Below are 18424 nucleotides of genomic sequence, written 5' to 3' on the forward strand. Positions count from 1 at the left end.
CCCCGCTCCGCCCCGGCGCGGGGGCGGCCCCGCTCCGCCCCGGCGCGGGGGCGGTGGGAGCGCGGGGGGCGGGGCCGCGGGGCGCAGCCGCTGCCGCTCGGGGCCGGGAGCTGGGACTCCCCGCGGGGGTTCCGGTCGCTGCCAATTGCGTAAGGGCGGCAGCCGAGGCGGGGAGCGGCGGGAGTTGGCGAGCAGCCGGCGGCCTCCCGCCGTGTCCCGGGCGGGGAGCGCCATGCCGCCGCCCTGAGCGCGCCAGCGCCGGGCCCAGGTGAGAGCGCGCCCGGCGCCAGCGTCGAGATGGGCCGGGCCTGCAGGGGCGGGCCGCCGGAGTGCGGGCCGGGCTGGGCTGCCGCGCCTGCCGGCGGGGCTCTGCCGCACTGGCCTCTTTTGTTCCCGGGGCCGGCGGGAGGGGAGGGAAGGAAAGAGTGGAGAGCGCAGGGAGGGAAGGACGGACCGGAGGCAGCTGCAGCAGCAGCCGGCGGCGGGGCGGGTAGAGCCGGGCAGCGGCCGCCCGGGGGAGCCTCCAGGGCGCTCGGCCTGTGCCCAGCAGGTGTGACCCCCGCGCCCCCTCCGCGGGTGCTCGGCAGGTGCGGCGGGACCACGCTGGCTGGGCCGCGGCTTTGTTGGCGCGCCCGGTGGGATGCTGCGGGAATCACTCAAATCAGCATCGCGGCACGGACTGCGCTGGGACTTGGTAGGTATCCCCGAATAATCGGGTTATCGTGGAGTGCCTTCCTGGTGACTGATAACTAGCATCTACTTTACTTGCCCAGAGGCACGGAAGAAACAGTGGGAGTTGTACATCATCTCAGCCCTTCCAAGAAAAGAGGGTGTGCGGTAATGAATGCGCCGCGGTTTTGCTACATCACAGCTTAGGTGAGAGCTGTGTGCTGAAGATGCTGTCCTTGTTTGTGCTTTACATGTGAAGTAATGGCACGGATTCTTTAAAAGGGGAGAGATTTTATACTCCTGAGTAGTTATAAAAGCAAAATAGCACCCGGGCCTTGACAAAGACTAAATGAAGATAAATGAAGATAAAGCAGTACTTCGTATTCTTGTGTGACATTAGTCAACTTTTAATGAATCACAATAAAAACGTGAAATTATGTGAAATGGCCTATGGGTAGCAGTAAGGAGGAGGGGATGTTCATCTTTGTTCTTAGAGGTCTGTAGCTCTTCAACGTGCTTTGTCTGCGTGGATCCTGTGCACTGCCTGCGCAGATGTAAAATCTACCTGATCAAGTTTGTTGTGCCTGGGCCTCCTGCGCTCTCCCTACTAATACATACAAAGTCTGTATGCCAGGGACTTTGAGCTAGACAAAGTGTCCAGAGGAGTAACAGTTTTATGTAAAGCACTCATAATGCCCCCATCATCAAATTTGAGAAGAAAAAAGGTGAGTGTGGAGGGGAAGAGGACAAAGACAAGGGGTGTTGTGAGGTCCATGCTAAAATAAGTGTCTTCTAAAATTCAGCATATGATCTGAACAGTAGCTGGGGAGCGTGCTGTTTTGAGATGTGGATAGGTGTTTTTCAGTGGCAGACTGTAGGGGTTTTTAATTATGAATATTATTACTTTCATCCCCACAGTATTTTGTGGGGAAAATGGTGGTGAGGGTTGGCTGGAAACTTTTAGCCAGTTCATCAGACTTGTCGCTGGTTGATGGAGACACTAACTAGTAGAAGATGGTGGCCCCTGTGTGGAAAAACCATTGTTTTCAGAAAGCCCTGTGAAATCCACTAAAGGTTTGCCATCTGTAACAGGTCCTATGGCTGGAAGAGTTACCTTTTGGTGACACAGCTCACATTTCTTCCAAGTTGACATATCAGGGGATGGAGCAGGTTGTTTTTCCAGTAAGGCATGAGTATAAAAATAGTTAGAGCACAAGCTGGGGGACTACCTTGGTTATTTTACAGCTTTTTTTTTTTTTTTTTTTTTAAATTTGAGGTAATACATGTTGAGTAGCTTGTACTTAAAAGGAGGTAGGGGTTTTATTTCCTTGAGTAATGAGAGGGTGCAGTGGGACAGGTGCTTTTCAGTCTGATTTAAATACTTCAAAACAATATTCTTATCACCAAAGATGCAAATAAATGCCTGCGTGCCTTGGTCAGTCTCGACTAGAAATGTTCTTTAATTACAGATAACTTATTAATTTGCTTTTAATACAAAGTCGTTAACTTCCTTTATTGTATGTCTGTCATGTTTCAGAAAAATTCTATTAAACAGTTTTAGCATGCTTTTGTGTGTTTTGAGGTTAGTCAGTTCAGCTTCTCGCCATGGAAGTCTTGTTTGCAGAAAATGAGCAGTGTTCTGCAGGTCATTATTTTTTTCTCCATGTGAGGAAAAAAAGTTGGGCGTTAGAAATGTCAGGGACCTTACTTGGTGACTCAATTATGTTTTTCTTGCCTGTTGAGTAGAAGGTAGCCCTTTGCTTCTTTACCTGTGAGATGGCTCTGACCACAGTCTGGAGCTCCATCTCCTCTTTGTTTTGCCTTGTACATGAGCTGGGGGCATCTGGGGAGGAGACGGAACTTGGTCCCCATTGTTTGATGGGGGCTGATGCTGCAGCCTCTACAGCTGTAAAGCTACACCCCTGTCCCAGAGCTAAAGGAGCTTCTTGGCTGATGGGCCACATCATGCATGTCTTCAAGGAAACTTGTCCCACAGTGCTTGCAGCGACACTGTTCTTCACCTGTGTGCTTGAATCAACGATTTAAAAACCTCAGACACATCTGGTAAATCTCTCTTTCTGTATATTAAAAAATTATAAGAGTGTAGTCTTAATTGTATAAATAAAGTTCATGCTTAGCGTTACTAAGACAGTTTTGTAGAATCATCTAAGGTGTGCATCAAAACGTGATTAAAATCTGTATTGTAAATTGGAGTTTCTTGATTTAAATCATGATTTTTAGACTTGATTCATTCTCAACTTATTTTTACTAGAAGGGATTTCACTACTGATTTAATGGAGGTATTTTTGGCAATTGTTTGTAGATATGGGCGTAGAAATCCACTGGAATATTTTCTTGGAATAGTAAAACTGAGAAAGAAAATGGAGAAAGAGTAGAAAACTCTATACCTTTATAAAAGATGTGAGGAAGAAAAGTGAGGTATTTGCCAATATTGAAATGAAATACTGAAGACATTAAAGAATACATACTTTAGAATGGATTTCATTCCTTTGGCGTGAAGTAGTTTAATGCAAGAGAACCTGTCAGCAGCTCTTCTATCTTTTTGGCGTATGGGATTAAGAAGAAGGGGAATGTGAAAAAAAGAGTAGTGCAGTCCTGCAAGATGACCAGTGATACCTGGCAAGATGTTGCAGTACTTAGCGGCTGGGTGCAAATTTCTTGGAGTTTCCTAGAATGGAATTTACCACAGTAAGCCCAAATAAGAATGTAGCCACTAGCTCAGCAGATGGATTACAGGTCTTTGTTTTGCTCTTTGAAGATTTACTTCTGTTTTGGGATATCCCAAATATGTTATTGTGACTTTTATAAAAGGGAAATAATAGAGCATGTTTTTTCTTTTATTAGATTGTACAAAATTTTCATGTTAATTCAGTGTAAGTTTCAGTGTAAGTTAAGTCACTGTTTGTTTTTCACCAAGCTCTCAACTCACATAGTTCTGTGATTCCTGTGATACCTTAGAGCAGTGGAGGATGTTGGTATTCAGATATAAAGGAAGTTATTCTTTGATAGTTTATTGGTAGAAACTCTTTTCACGAGACTTTTCCTTTGAAGGCTTTGTGCCCTGGTGGATTTAGCTGGTATGTGCTGTGCCATTCTGCTGCATGTCACCATTCCTACAGCACAGTGAAAACTGTACTTATGTTTCAGGTACTGTGTATCAGTCTGGCATGTTAATGTAAGCTGTCAGGTAAAGGTTTATTTTGTGCTGACAATGTCAACAGACAGTTGCAGTGGCTGAGCTGAGAGGGATTTGATCCTTACAGGAGGAGAGATGATTTTGGAAAAGTGAAGGCAGAAGACTGTTAAATGAGATCTTAAAGCATAGCAGAAGAGTGAGCACATTGTATCAGGCTTAGTGTCCATCCAGGCAATTGCCAAATGTCTGACAGTTCTGAGGAAAAGGCGTCTGGTATAGTTACTACATAATGATGCTACTGCTTTCAGCCTCGAACAGCTTACTGCTCAAGGACTTCCTAAACTTGAGGCAGTATTACTTATCCACCAGCCCTCTGACTGAGACTGACTTTTCTGCAACCTTGTTGCTCTCTTAACCTACGTAAATTCTTGGAAGTTCATAGTATACAGTACTGAGTCAGGCTCAGAAACCTCTCCGTCTCAGCCTTTTTTTTTTTTCCACTTGGAAGAGACATGAACTCATTTGCGTTCTTCCTGCTACTTCTGACTGTATGGACCTGTGTCATATATCCTCTCTCTTAGTCATCCACCACCAGGATGAAGAATCGTTTGGGAGTGCAAATGTCACAGCTGTGTTCTCATTGGATGTGATTTGGAGCTCTTACTTATTTTTTTAAGGCAAACTCATTTGCCTTGGCTCATACAAATGCAAGACAACTTCAAAGAATGTGGGTGTGCAGCTGCAACAGTTCAGCTTTTCAAGCAGCATTGTTTTAGTTGTGGTTGATGCACAGTTAAAAACAGTCCTTCAAGTAAGCAGAATAAGGGGTGACATATCAATTACTGAAAGTTGAGTTGGACTGAGAAAAAAATTACAAGAACTTAAGAGCTTTGCCTAAGAAGAAAGAAATGCACATGCTGATATGGAAGAGAGCATATTGTGCTACTGATTATTGTTTTAAATATAATTTAAACATGATAACCCTCGGATTATTGAGTGGTTCTGTCAGTACACTGAGGAGTATTTTTGCTTGTATCTGTTGACCAAAGCTAAACATGGGATCTGACTCTTTTCCCCATTGCCTGTTATATTCTGTATCGTCATATGTGTTTATAATCTTAATTCTTATAATCTATTTATGAGAACTTTTCTAATTTGAAAATCTTACTTTCCTCCTCTTTGGAGGACGATTGTAGGCCTGAACTCTATTTCATCAGTGATTCAAGGTAGTGCCAGAACTGGACTTCTCTTCTCTGAAGTGTATTACCATTTACACAGAAAACTTTCTGCAGTGAAGTCCTAAGCTGTGGCTGTTTGGATGGGATTTGTGTTTTTCTAGAGACTGCAGATAGCTGTAGTTACCACTTCTTATTGTCAATATGAGAAGTAGTTTAAGTTTTTTGCTGTTTTGTGTTTTTTTTTTTCCTACCATCATATTCAGGTTCTCTAAGGTGAACGCAGCAAATGTGTCACTTTCACATGAAGGTGTTGACTTAAATTGAGCTGTTTATTTACTTATAAGTAGACTTGCACTCAGATGCATCACTGAGCTGAGGAGAACAAAGTGTTTTCTAAGCTACCCCTCCAATGTCCCTGTGAGGCTAGTGACCTCTTTTTTTTTCTCGTATTACAGCCTTGGGGCTGAAATAAGCTGTGACTCATGCAGCAAGCTAATAACAGATAGGTGATTAAAATTCAAGTTTCCACTCTTGTTCTTGTAGACAAATTATTAACTCTTTCATTCCTGAAAATATGAAACAGTAAAAATTGTTCCATTCATGTTGCTTATTTCAGCCCATGTGCCGTATTTCCTAGTGTGCTCTCTTGCATCCGCTGTATTCAAGTCGTCAGTCGATTCACTTGCATGCAAAGACACAAGTGATTTCTGCATGGTTTCCTCCAGCAGAACATGCTATTGTTTTAACAGTGAATGAAAAACGGAATAGAGTTCCCCAATTTATGTCATTTGTGGAGGTTGACTGTATCAAAAAGTAATATAGGGAGAAAAGTAGAATTCACTCTTAAGTGTCAGGTACCATTTTAGATACACTGACCATAGTTTGCTGTGGCTTCTCAGTTGTGTTTGTTTTAGTGGGCAAGATCTGAAAATACTACAGTTGTATTGGAGCAGACTGAAAATAACAGTGTCTTCTGGTCAGTTAAGAATTCTTGAAATCTTGCAGGATAATGTTTGGAAAAAAAAACATGTCCCTTCAGTTTCTGCAGTAGGACACATCTCTGCAGAAGTACAAAAATCCCTAAGTTTTGTACATGAACTTTCTGCAAAATCAGATATTTCATCTGCTGCAACAAATACTCTCCTGACAGTTGTGTGAGTGAAAACAAGCAAGCTCTACAGAGTTTATTCACACAAACTGTGGGTAAAGGACAAAAGCCCAGTTGTCATTGGAGTGGGGAACCATTTTTCTTGTACAAATACCCATTGTGCCTCTGATCTTTCAGTCTTATCCCTAATGGTGATCTACCAAACACCTTCACAAGAGGCTAGGAATGAAATTCAGGGCTGTCCTGTATGCTGTAAGCCATGAATCTGATAGTGGTTTTGTTTGACATGCTATAATTTCGTACTTGTCCACATAGACATACTTATATTCCAGAGGCTACAAATTACTTGTCTACTTCCCTTGGGAAGCAATCATCTCACTATCCTCTCCCCCTCACCCTGTCATCCTTTCTAATCCATAGCTAGTAGCTTAATTGTTTTGTATATCATATCACCTAAACATACATAGTTCAACTTTCCCTATAATTTTGAAATTTGCTTCTGACCTGGAGAGAGACTAGTGTGCTCTAAGATTTCATTAGAGCAGGTGATGAAGATTACTTCTATCTATAGACCTTGTCTTACAGTGTAAATATAATGCATGCTTTCACTTCTGTCTCTTGATATGTGGTATCAAAGTGATTCTGTGATTCTGTACTTTGAAAGATTTGTTTTAGGAAACATGGTCCTTGGCTCAAATGGTTGCGTATCATGCAATTTTGCATGTTTTCTGTATGCCAAAAAATTCACTAAAAAATAGTAGTGGTGGCATGCAGCAAACGGCTTGTGTGCCTAGAAGATGACAATAAGAGTTTTTACATGTTTTTTTTTTAAGTCAGCTGGGATTTTTCAGGCTGTTACAGAAGTTGTTGTCGTTTCCAACAATTACTTAACTGTATTAGTGTGTTTTAATGTGCACATATTCTTTCCAGCTTTTGTACCCAGGTGGAAAAGTGGGTTCCTACAACCATTACTGTCTGTGGTCGTAGTGAATATGTAGGTGTAATTTCAGAATAAGGAAGTAGAAGAAAATGTGGAACCAGATAGGGAAATGTGGAAGAAGATAGGAAAGCATGTGGGCACCCCCTGTATCTGTAGGGGACTATTCTTAATGGTGAGGTTGGGATTCGTTGAACTGGGGACTTCCAGGGCACTTGAAGCATTGAATTAGCATCTCCATTGTAGTTGACCGGCTTGAAGGCTTGTAAGAATGTGCATGTCGTACTTTAGGTGTTTGGTTTATATTACTTTCTGTTCAGTAATTGTACCTACTTAGAACCTTTTTAATACTGAATTCTTGTCCCTTTTCTTGGGCCTCTCACTGCACTTAGATTTCATACCAGACAAGTGCCTCTACCAGGAAAGCAGCAGTAACCATTGTGGTGCTGTGTTGCATGGGGAAATATATATATATATTTTTTTTTTTGGTGGTTGTTTTCCTCCACCCTTCCTCAGCCTTTTCCTTAATGGAAATTATATACTCTTGAAATTAGACAGTGGGGTAATAGGTCAGCACTACAGCTGGTGGTGTTTGATAGCCCAGATCAACAGAAGTGTGTGATTTTTTTCTGGTTTCTCTTTTGTTTTATTTTTAAGATGTATGATCCTTAAAACATGCTTAAAGTGAAACATTAATTTCTTTGCACTGCAGGGAAGTAAGCATACTTTCTTGACAAAGTCTTCAGAAGGTGCAGGGGTGTGGGAGTTTTCTAGCATGTTTGATGGGTTTTATTTGACAGCAGAGAAGCATGAAATATCTTGGAATATTTCTCACATTTTGGGTGGTGTCAGGTGATGTTTTGAGTTATCTGGTGAAAGAATCCAATTCCTTTCCAGGAAACCCACCCCAAAATGAGTAATGGATAAGCATGGCCCTTGCTTCTCAGCACACAGTCACGTCTCAGGAGGTTCAGGTGTTATTCTTTGGTTGTACAGTGCAAATGTTTCTAGTTTCTGGCAGTGTGGAACAATGTGGGCTTTTATGAGTGTGGTAGTGGCACAAGTTAAAAGTGGTGAAGGAATTCTTGAGGAGACTGGAGATGTTGCAGCCTGTTTAGCAACTCATTGCTGTCTGCCTGCTGGCGTTTGCTGTCTACACAGCTCAGATGCTCTGTAGGCAGATCCAGACTTACCTACAGAGTAAGCATTCACTGTTTTCACTTAGATGCTGTGCAAAACAAAATTTTTTAAGTTTTTATTTTAGGTGGTTTAAACTGAGTTGGCTGATAATATCAGTATGAGAAGTATTTGCTTATGTTTTAGGAAGGGGTGCATGAACAGAAATCTGGATTGTGTGGAGTAGCACTACTCTTGCCGAAGAGTGATATGCAAGTAGTGCAGTCATCCAGCAGATGGGTGGCGACAAATACTTTGTGGGCTGAAGCATCTGAGATATTCCAGCTGAGTCTGTGCATAGGAAGCTTCCCTGGTACTGATGAGCTGGAAGCACATGTTTAAGTGTGGCCCTAACTAAAAGCTGTGTTGAATAATGGATTTAAAATCTTGCATGATACCCTGTTGAAGGCTGAAGTGCAAGAAGTTTGGGAATACTGAAACAACAGCATGCCTAAATCGCATGACAAATAACATATTTGCACAGATTGAGCTCTGTATAACTCTTAGGTAATTGTTTGTATATGGTGCAAGAACTTGACTGTTACTGAAAATAATTTGAAGCAAGCTGCAAAGTAAAATACTGCATCATTCTCAATACTACAGTACAGTTGTAAAATTGGGTGGTGTTCTTGTCTGAGGTTGTACCATCCGGAAGAGATGCCCAGATCATGAGTTACTTTAGGAGACCACAGCATAGGCATGAGTTAAAGGGAAACATGGAAAAATTCAGGTGCATGGGAACTTGCAAGGAAATAGGATATTTAGGTAGTTCAACAGTTTGTGGTTTTTTTGTCCTGCATTTTACTCTGTAAATGTGTTTACAGAGAAAAATTTGTATTTGTGCTGTATTTGTGACATACAGACTGTATTCATGCAACCAAATAATCGCATTCTCTGAGGCATAACTGGCCATACAACCAATTACTATGCATGCATTTTTGTGATGCTATCTGAAGGCTTTCACAGAGTGGAAATAAACAAGCCAATAATTTGAATTCGATTATCAGTTTGTCTTAAAGAAGGCAGTAGCTGCTCTACAGGATAGAAGAGATCCTTTTTCAGCTAGAGAATTTCATATAATACATGAAGAGGGAAGGAAGTGTTGCAATGGTTACTCCTGTTTTAACGAAAAACTATATAGTAATTCTCTAGCATGTCCTAAGTATCTCCTTGTGGCTTTGTTTCATTATTTTTGTTTTGAAATGGGCAGGAAAGCAATTCTGCAGTCTCTTTTCTACCTGTCTTTGGGGTGACTTGTGTTTGCACTTGAGTGGGATAGTTGGAAAACTTTCAGTGTTTCCAAAATGAGATTTGCAAACAAAGCAGAATGCTTTGTATAAAACAAAATATGCTTGAAATATGACACAAGTGTTTTCAATGTCTGTTGTAAGGAATGTTTTTTTTTTCTTTAGGGGTCTGGCAGTACTTTGAGACCTTGATAGGCAAAATTGTGGTAAAATTATTTTGTAAAACTAAATTAAGTTTTGCATAGCCAATCTGGATTTAGATGATGTAGCTGAGTAATTAAAAAACTCATTAACTCCTTGTGTCACGCTGTAATGAACCCTGTAGTTTTTTTGTCGGTGTCACAGATAAATGCCATAAATGAAAACTTTTTAAGTTTAAGGAGTTAGGGTTTCAAATCATAAAATAAAATCAATCTTAATGCTGGATCAGATTTCTTAAAACTTTTAATCAACAAGTTAGTCCAGTATTTGTTTCAGCTAGACTGTCTTCGAATTAGTTGAAAAGCTCCTTCTCTGCTTAGCTTTTAACACCGCTTCTAAAACATAGAAATGATTGAATTTTCACTGCTGAGAGATGACAAGTTGAGTGTAAAAGCACATGTGGTGAAAGCAGGCTGTTCCACTGCTCATAACACATTGGGCAGTTAAGTCTGGGAAGAGAAGATTATGTTTGGGAAATAGTTTCTCAAAGAACAGAAAGGAGAGTGGGGAAAATCAATTTGCTGTAACGAACAGGTGCAAGAAACACTGCTGGAGGACTTGGAATAATTTTTGCACTTTGGGATAGCTACTCCAGTTAATGTTTCAGTGCCTTGATTGTCATTGTGTATGCATCTGGAGATGCATTGTCTTCCATAAAAGGGTTATCTAGCCTGTTCAATAGTAACAACTCTTTTGCCTTGAAACAGTGAAGTACCAGATTTTGCACCATGAGAGACAAAAGGCTCCTTTGCTACTTCTCAGAATGAGATTACAGTTGTCACATCTCTTCTTCGTCAGTGTGCCTGACACTTCAGAGTAACTCTTTTTTAGTGGAAGAGAAAGAGGATCTTTATGCTCTTCTATTATTAGTAGTTTTTATTTTCCTGATTCATGTTGCTATTTAATACACATGACTTACGCCTAAATCCCCTTCAGGATTTTGTTTAAAAAGTTATGTTTCAGTTAACAGAAACTTGAGCAGCCTTCTCCAAAAATTCTATCCATAAGGAATGTTAATAGTAATGAGAAAAAAAAATCATGCCAGCTTTGTGAGTACTCTGTACAACACTGTTGACTGGAAAACCTGAGAAAACAGTCAAATGCAGGTTTGTGTCTCTTAAAGCAGAAAAGGATGGTGGGTTAGAACTGGTGGTGAGGATGGGCCATATAGTGATGGCATTGGTAATCGTTCCTCTTTGAGTGATTCAGAATATAGGTGGGAGCAGTACTAGTAACTGAAATAAATGCAGCGCTCGCTTCTGGGTGATAGGTACATGGATATGGAGGAGTCATGTTGCTTCCAGGCTTTGTGTCCAAACTCAAGTATCTCAGCAGTGAGGAGAACCACAAGGTTTGCTGAATGAGATGCAGATGGCTCTCTTATAGGACTGTTCCTGAGGCACCTTTACTAGCAATTAAATCCTGCTGTAAGTAAAGTTTGTGGGCCCTGTATGCCTCATTAAAACTGTTGACTAAGTTGTGTTAGCATGAATAGACATAAAATAGTATTTTGTATTTTGTATATTTAAATGCATTTTACTGCTTCCAGTGTGGAAGGAATACTTGTCTCTTTCAACTTCTTTTTCATGAAGGAATACAGTGAGGATTTTGTTCAGCTCCTGTTCGCAGAGAAATACATTTAGGCATTCTTTACATAACTGTGGGGAAGCAGGGGTTGCTAGCTTTCTCATTGTTCAGCTTATTTCTTAATCGCAGAATACAAGTTAACTGTGAAAACACTGTGAAAAATACCTACTGGAACTATGAAGAAATGGTCTGTGCCATACTGGGTTCCCACACCAGATGCTTTTGAGCTTAATTTTGTTGAAGACACATGTGCTATTGTTCCGTGCTGTTATACCATGTCAAGCGCCCAGTAGCAACTGAGTGACTGATACTTTGTAAATAGCCACAGCTTCAGTGGCTGTTCTTCTTAAGAAATGTGGCTTAAAGTTGCCTGTCATTGTTGTTATTTCTTTTTTTCTTTTATGTATTTTATTTTGATCTGTGTTCTGAAAGCCTGTCTCTTATCTTTTCCCTGTGTGTGTGTGTGTGCGTGTTCCAGTGACTTTATAACATGCAAGACACTGATGCCAGGGGGAGCTCCCCTACATTCCTCCGGCCTCAGAACGGGAGCAGTCACAGGACTTCGGGGTACATCCCAGGGAGAATTGCCCCTCTCCGTCCCCCACCACCCTCACAGAGCCATGCTGCAGCTGAATTTACCTCGGCCAGACAAGAAGCTCGGACAAGACTTCCATCCCTACCAGTGGAGCAGCACCGCCGACAGGCAGAAGCCAACAGGCATAAAAATACTCTTATTTGCTTTGCCATTTCTAGCCTTTCACTTTTTGTTGCACTGGGGATTTTTTTGGGAATAGCTTCAAAATATGCTCCAGATGGTAAGTTCTTTTGCAAACAAAATCATCCTAGAAGTTATACTACCTGTGAACATAACTCAGTAATTCAGCATCAGGCTTAGTGTTGAAAGTTAAGTGCAAAAATAAGACACTTAATGCAATTTTAACATTGAAGGAGGCAGTGTTTGGGGCAAAGATCAGCTCCTTTTTATGTTATTAGTGTCATTTTTATTATGCATGATTTGATTTACTTATGTGAAACAGGCATAGCAGTAAATAAAGATTACTGGTTGAGGGGAAAAAAGCATGAATGTTTTATAAGCATAATTATTTTTGTCTGCAGAAGCTGTCTCGTAGGTTCCTAAATTGTAGACAAAATGAAGTCCTTATCTGTCTAAGCAATAACTAAAGAAGATAGTAAAAAAGCATTCAAGTAAAAACATTTAAAAATCTGGGAGAACCTATACCAACTGTACATGTTTGCTTTGTTTATACACAAATTGGGCAGGGCCATTTTTTGATCTGTTAGTCTTGATTTTTTTTTTTTCCAGCTCATTTTAGAAAACTGAGCAACTTTTGTGGGATTTGGAGAATCTCTGAGATGTGTCAGTGTCTGTAAAGCATAAACAGATGATGTGATTAACTGCTGATCACACAGCGTACATCACTCTGGCCAGTTACTCCTAGGGGCTGCTGTGAAGTACAGTTGCTAGTTGCTAAATGTTGGTAGTATAGTTTGGAGCATAGGTTGTTTTGGTTGTTTTGTTTGAATTTTTGGGGTATTTTTAAGGCAGAAGTCAGGTTTCTAAAAGCTAAAGAGGATTTTGAATTGAAACTATTGGCTCTTGTAATAACAGACTTCTCACTAGCTTTTGGGATAGTAATTAATAAGATGCACTTTCCAAAGTCAACGCAACACAGGCCGAACAAATCAGATAATCCGTTGAAGATTTCATATGACAGAATGAATGCACGTATCCATCTGGACTGCTCTTGGTGGTAGCTTGCTGAGATATCTTCTTGGATGAAGTTACTGAGTATTCTTAATAATAATGAAAGAAAACAACAAAACCTTAGGGAGTAGTAAATGAAAGGTTATTCCTGTGTTGTGATCCAGATCACTGGTAACGGGTACATTTGCAAGTAAGTACTTTGGTTACAGACACATTCACAGAAGACTGAAGGGTGCCTTGCCTAGTTGACTCTGTGAAGTACTTTGGGGTGAAGTCAGGCTCTTCTCAGTGGTGCTGAGCAATAGGACAAAAGTTAATGGATAGAAACTGATGCACGGGACATTCCACCTTAATGTGAGAAAGAAATTCTCTGCTGTGTAGGTGACCATGCACTGAAACAGGTTGCCCAGAGAGACTGTGGAGTCTCCCTCACTGGAAGTATTCAAGAACCGTCTGGATGCAATCCTGTGCTGTGAGCTCTGGGATGGCCCCACTTGAGCAGGGAGATTGGATCAGATGATCCACTGTGGGCCCTTCCAACCTTACCTGTTCTGTGATACTATGAAATCCTGACACAAGAGAAACTCCTATAAGCACCAAGGAAAGTCTAGTTGACATATGGTTGTTGGAGCAACTTCCCAGAAGTTCTCCAAGAAGTTGAAATGTTAACACATGTAGCTCCAACACAAGCACATGCAGTACTGCAGTGAATGACATCAGTTCCAGTTAGGTGTGTTCTTCCTCAGGGCTAATTGGAAATGCATACTGTCAGTACTTGTAATGGCTGTTTAAAAGGCGCAGTGGAGGGAATGTGGCACTTGGTAGTAATTGAGCGTAAATCCTAAACCTCTACCTTCTCCAAAGGGAAAATGATAGTCTGCATTTCTGTTCCTGCCTGTCAACTGGTTTCTTTTTTCTGCCTTGCTTTTATCATCCTGTCATGTCTTTTGAAGGAGTCCTGAACACTGGAGATCTGAAAGAGCACTGGAAATGCAATTTTCTTCCCCATTTCCCTGGGCTTGTGCTGCATGGTCAGGATGACAAGCTGGGGAGGTTTTCAGTGAAAAGTTCTGCTTTGCCGTTGAATCTCTGGGCTGGAGCTTGCCCAGGATAAACAGGATCCTTAGAAAATTTAGCTGCCCAGCTGTGATAAACTTATGCTGAGCATAATATAACACTGATAACTTTTTCCCAGAAGCCTTAAAAACTCCAGACATGATGTCTAAGCAGGTAGAAAGTAACTATTTAACTATATCTTCAGAACTGTTTCCTGCCCGTCTTTTCTCCTGCCAAGTTTCATATGCTGGCTCCATGGAAAGTTTATTTTTTGTCAGGGTGTTTTCTTGTGGGTGGGGTGATGTATTTTTCCTTAGTGATCTGCAAAAATTTCACTTCCTCCCCCCCTGCTATTAGAAGTAACAAAACCTTAAGGAGAGTTGGCCCATTTTTACAGAAATGCACTGAAGCAGAGGCTTGACTTGAAAAGTTTTCAACATGAGTGGCTAAATTTGGCAAGGTCATCACAACCTACTGGTTTCTGATCTGTTCTGATTTCATTTAACCTTAAATGCAGAGGCAGTAACTATCGTCTGTAAGATGTAATCGGTAATTTTGGAGGTAACATATGATGAAGTTCTAAATATTTGATGTTTCCGTGCAGCCCACTGCAATTGCTAAGGGAGAATTTCAAAGTACTTTTGCTGAGCGCATCTGTTTGCCATGCCCCAGAAGCATGTTTGCATTACAGGAGTGCCCATTTCTGACTCAGATGGCATTCTTGATGGATTGTAATGCACGATAGATATTAAAATTGTATTTTTTTTAGTTACTGTGCTATACCTCTTCTTTCTGACTCAACAGAAAAATTTACAATCACTAGATCTGCTCCTGTGAATCACACTAAGCAGAAGTCATCAAATTGCTGACTCATGATTTCCTCACATTGCCCTTTGCTACCAGCCAGGAAATAAGTGTTTCTTCACAATGCTTGTGTGTGTGGTATCTGGGGAAAAGGGGTTAGGGACTCTGCATGAGTCAGACAGTAGACTTGCCTTTATCTGGTGAGTGCTCAGCAGTCTTGCTCATTGCAATGCTTCTTGCTTTTTGGCTTTCCCTTATTGAATTACATTTTCCAAATGCTGTCTTCATAGGACCCTCCCAAAAGATTTAATTTCGTTTTTCTTTTTATATTGCTACTTATATGTCTTTTGTCCTTTCTGCAGTTTGTTAATTTTTCTGCACTGGTAGTGAAATCTTGGTATATGTGGGTTTCCTGAGTTGGGAAGGATTTGATAAGCTAAGAGTTAACAATGAAGGAAAAACATTTCTGTCAGCAAAACTAAGGCTGGCTTGTGTTAAACTTGTGGATAGATTTTGCAAGAATGGACTATTGCTAATAGCTTTCTGCTTCTGAAGTTGCACTTCACGTGTGGATGTTTTTTTTCAGAAGATAGATTGTGCAAAGGCTATTCTGACTGTGACTTTCAATTCGGCTGCTAATATGTTTATTTTGGCATCTTTTTAGTTGTTTTTTGCATACGAAAAATATTTTTAATCTGACTTTTGGTAACATATTCCAAGGAATATACTTTCCTTTTTATGTGGTATGCCTGTGCTGCTGCATTACTCAGATGCTTAATACGCTAAAGAAGTATGTGTTGTAAACACTACATTGCTGTAACTTCATCTGAAATCACACAAGCCTGTCACTTCCTGCTACTGCCTCTCCTTTTCTGGCCTTGTAGCTTGGTGTTATTGCCTGTGTAGTGCCAGACCTTCAGTGGAATTTCAGCAAGGATTGCATGTGTCTCTACTCTTGTGTGGTTTGTAGCCTGATACTTAAGCCGACTTCCTAAGGGATACAAACCAGTAAGTTTAAACACAAATGTCTTGTCTCCCAGGAAACTGCTATAGCCAGTTAGGTATTATAGTAAATATGATAAGGATGTCTTGTCCCTCTTTTATACCTTACCTGCAAACCTACACTGAAAGAATTGATTTGGGTCCTTAAAACCAAGACAGTATCAGCCTTTCTGACATAGGGAAGGGACCTTGAGGGAGGTGAGGTACCTAGATGCTTTACAACCATATTAGTTAGCCTAGGTAGCTGGCCTAAGACTTCCATTGCTCAGTGTGACTGCTCTGCATCTGAGTGCATCCTGCTTGCCTCTTCTTATCTACTACAGGTGATATAGCAAATAAGAAAAAAATCAGATGGAGTTCAGAAGTATCTATTGTTGACAGCGTGTGGTTATCAGTAGTTTAATACAGTGTAAGAAGGCCTTCCTACCCTTGAGAGTTTAGCTACCTTTCGGGTGTCTTTTTGGCTACTCAAATACAAACAGTGGCATCAGTGGGTGCAGTATTGTAACCATGGAAAGAGGTGGGAATCCTTTGTGGGTGACTGACTCTCTTACTCGTGTTCACCCTAATGATGCCTTGATTGATGTGATGGTGTTTGTTTTTTAAAAGTTGAATTTCACATTGTATTGCAGAGAATTGTCCTGATCAGAATCCTCGTCTTAAAAACTGGAGCCCTGGAAAAGATCCTGAAAAAAGAGTTTTTATCAAAAAAGGGGATTTGTTTCGTCTGAACTCAGATGCTACAGTACACTCTATAGTTATACAGGATGGAGGTATGAAACAGCAAGATAAACACCATGCTTTAGTGTTCTGTGTATTTTTTACTCCTGTGATTACATAAAAATATATTGGAAATTTACATTGCAGCTTATTGACCAGTTGCTGTGCTTTTACTTTTCAGCCTGCTACCGGGTCAAGTATGTAATTCAAAAGATGAATGAACACTGTAGTTTCTTTTCAGTGCATCACTGATAAAGTTTTCTGTAGGATATATAGTAAAAAAAGATTGTTTAGTAGCCTTCTTTATACAAGATCTGCTTGTCTTCTGATGGTATCTCTTGTATATTAGTAATCCTACTAAAATGGCAGAAAATAATTAGGAATAAACCAAGCAAATTCTTACAAAGATAAATCACAATTGGTAGCAGTTACTTTCCCAAATATTCATAAATATATGTAAGAACATAACAGCTCAATTCGTGGGTGTGGAAAATAAATCTGTAATTTCTCTGTTCTTATTGCAGAAGTTTTTTGAGTCTATCTGAATTTTGCTTTGACATAGAGAAATATTTTCTTTCCTTTAGGTATACTTGTTTTTGCTGATGATAAAGAAGGTTCTAAAAATATTACCTTGAGAACTCGATTTATCCTGATAAAGGATGGTGGAATGCTTCACGTTGGAGCAGAGAAATGCCGCTATAAATCCAAAGCAACTATTATTTTGTATGGGAAATCAAATGAAGGTGCTGATGTGTTAGAATTTGGTGAAAAATTTATTGGTGTGGGCCCTGAAGGAACACTGGAGTTACACGGGCACCAGAAGCTATCATGGACTTTTCTGTCAAAGACTTTGTATTTCTCAGGGCTGGCCTATGGTCCTTATACATTTAAAAAGAATTTTTCCCGAGGACTAAATGTTAGAGTGATCGATCAGGACACAGCAGAGATTTTGGAAGTGCTGAAGTTTGATACTCATGAATTTTCAGAAGAAAGCTTGAAGCTCCAGAACTTACTGAAAAATGGAAGTCCTGGTCGCATTATTGCTATTGCTGTAGGAGATTCTGCTGCTAAAAATCTACTGGAGGAAACCAGAGTGACTATTCAAAATCTTCTGGGAAGTAAGTTTGTCAGAGGATTAAGTTACAGGTAAATAATTTATTTTGCCTTTTGTGCTAAGTAAAGATGAGATGCAGATTTGGGGGATTTGTTAACTTTGACAGTGTCTGTTCATAAAGTTTTCAGAGAACTCTCGTGTTGTACATAGTGCTGCAGTAATAGTACTCAGTTAGTGATATAGTGCAGAGACTGATAGTTACAGGTATTTGTGTGACAGACTTTATTACTTGTAATTGCTCTCTTTCACTGTTCTTTACAGAAATTAAAACTGGGTGCAGCAAGGATTTTTCTCTCATTCTAAGACACAGGTGGAAAACAGCTGTTAGGTGGAGCTTTTAATGCCTCTGACTTTAGAGAAGCAAGGAATGGAATTTAGTGATTTTTAAGGTCCCTACCAACCCAAACCATTCAGTGATTCTAAGGGATGCTAATCCTGGGTATCAAATACCATCTTATTCATACTTCTGCACTGTTGAAATGAAAGTACGTTACTCCTCCATTGAGTCCGCAAAAGAACTGATCTCTGGAAATTTTTTGTAATTGAAGTGCACTTCAAAGGTGTTTCTGTATCTTTTTACCATTCTTTTCAGTTGGTCAGGATTTGGTTGGTGAGACAGTAGACGAGTTATAACAGGAATTATTAAAGCAGGAAACTTAAACTGCTGTGCTGTTCATTTAGTTATTGCAAATGGCTTTGAACTTGGCTTTGTGCTGCAGAGGGTTGTTCACACTACTCTGGA

General features: G+C 40.5%; 1 protein-coding gene across 5 annotated transcripts in view; it reads left to right on the forward strand.

Annotated features, from left to right (window-relative positions):
• Positions 1-18424, forward strand: part of CEMIP2 (cell migration inducing hyaluronidase 2) — a 55601-nt gene that overhangs the window by 5576 nt on the left and 31601 nt on the right. Inside the window, exons 1-5 of one of the 5 annotated variants that reach the window (XM_027708960.1) lie at positions 193-268; positions 774-876; positions 11739-12075; positions 16481-16621; positions 17153-17714. In XM_027708960.1, coding sequence (XP_027564761.1) covers positions 11751-12075; positions 16481-16621; positions 17153-17714 — 1028 coding nt within the window. In that variant the 5' untranslated portion in view covers positions 193-268; positions 774-876; positions 11739-11750. Of the gene's footprint in view, positions 1-177; positions 269-734; positions 877-11577; positions 12076-16480; positions 16622-17152; positions 17715-18424 lie in introns of those variants that run through there. The other 4 variants (XM_027708962.1, XM_027708959.1, XM_027708964.1 and 1 more) reach the window with 4 other exon arrangements.

Source organism: Neopelma chrysocephalum, unplaced genomic scaffold, assembly GCF_003984885.1.
Source record: "Neopelma chrysocephalum unplaced genomic scaffold, ASM398488v2 Primary Assembly neopelma1_96657, whole genome shotgun sequence".
Taxonomy (NCBI): domain Eukaryota; kingdom Metazoa; phylum Chordata; class Aves; order Passeriformes; family Pipridae; genus Neopelma; species Neopelma chrysocephalum.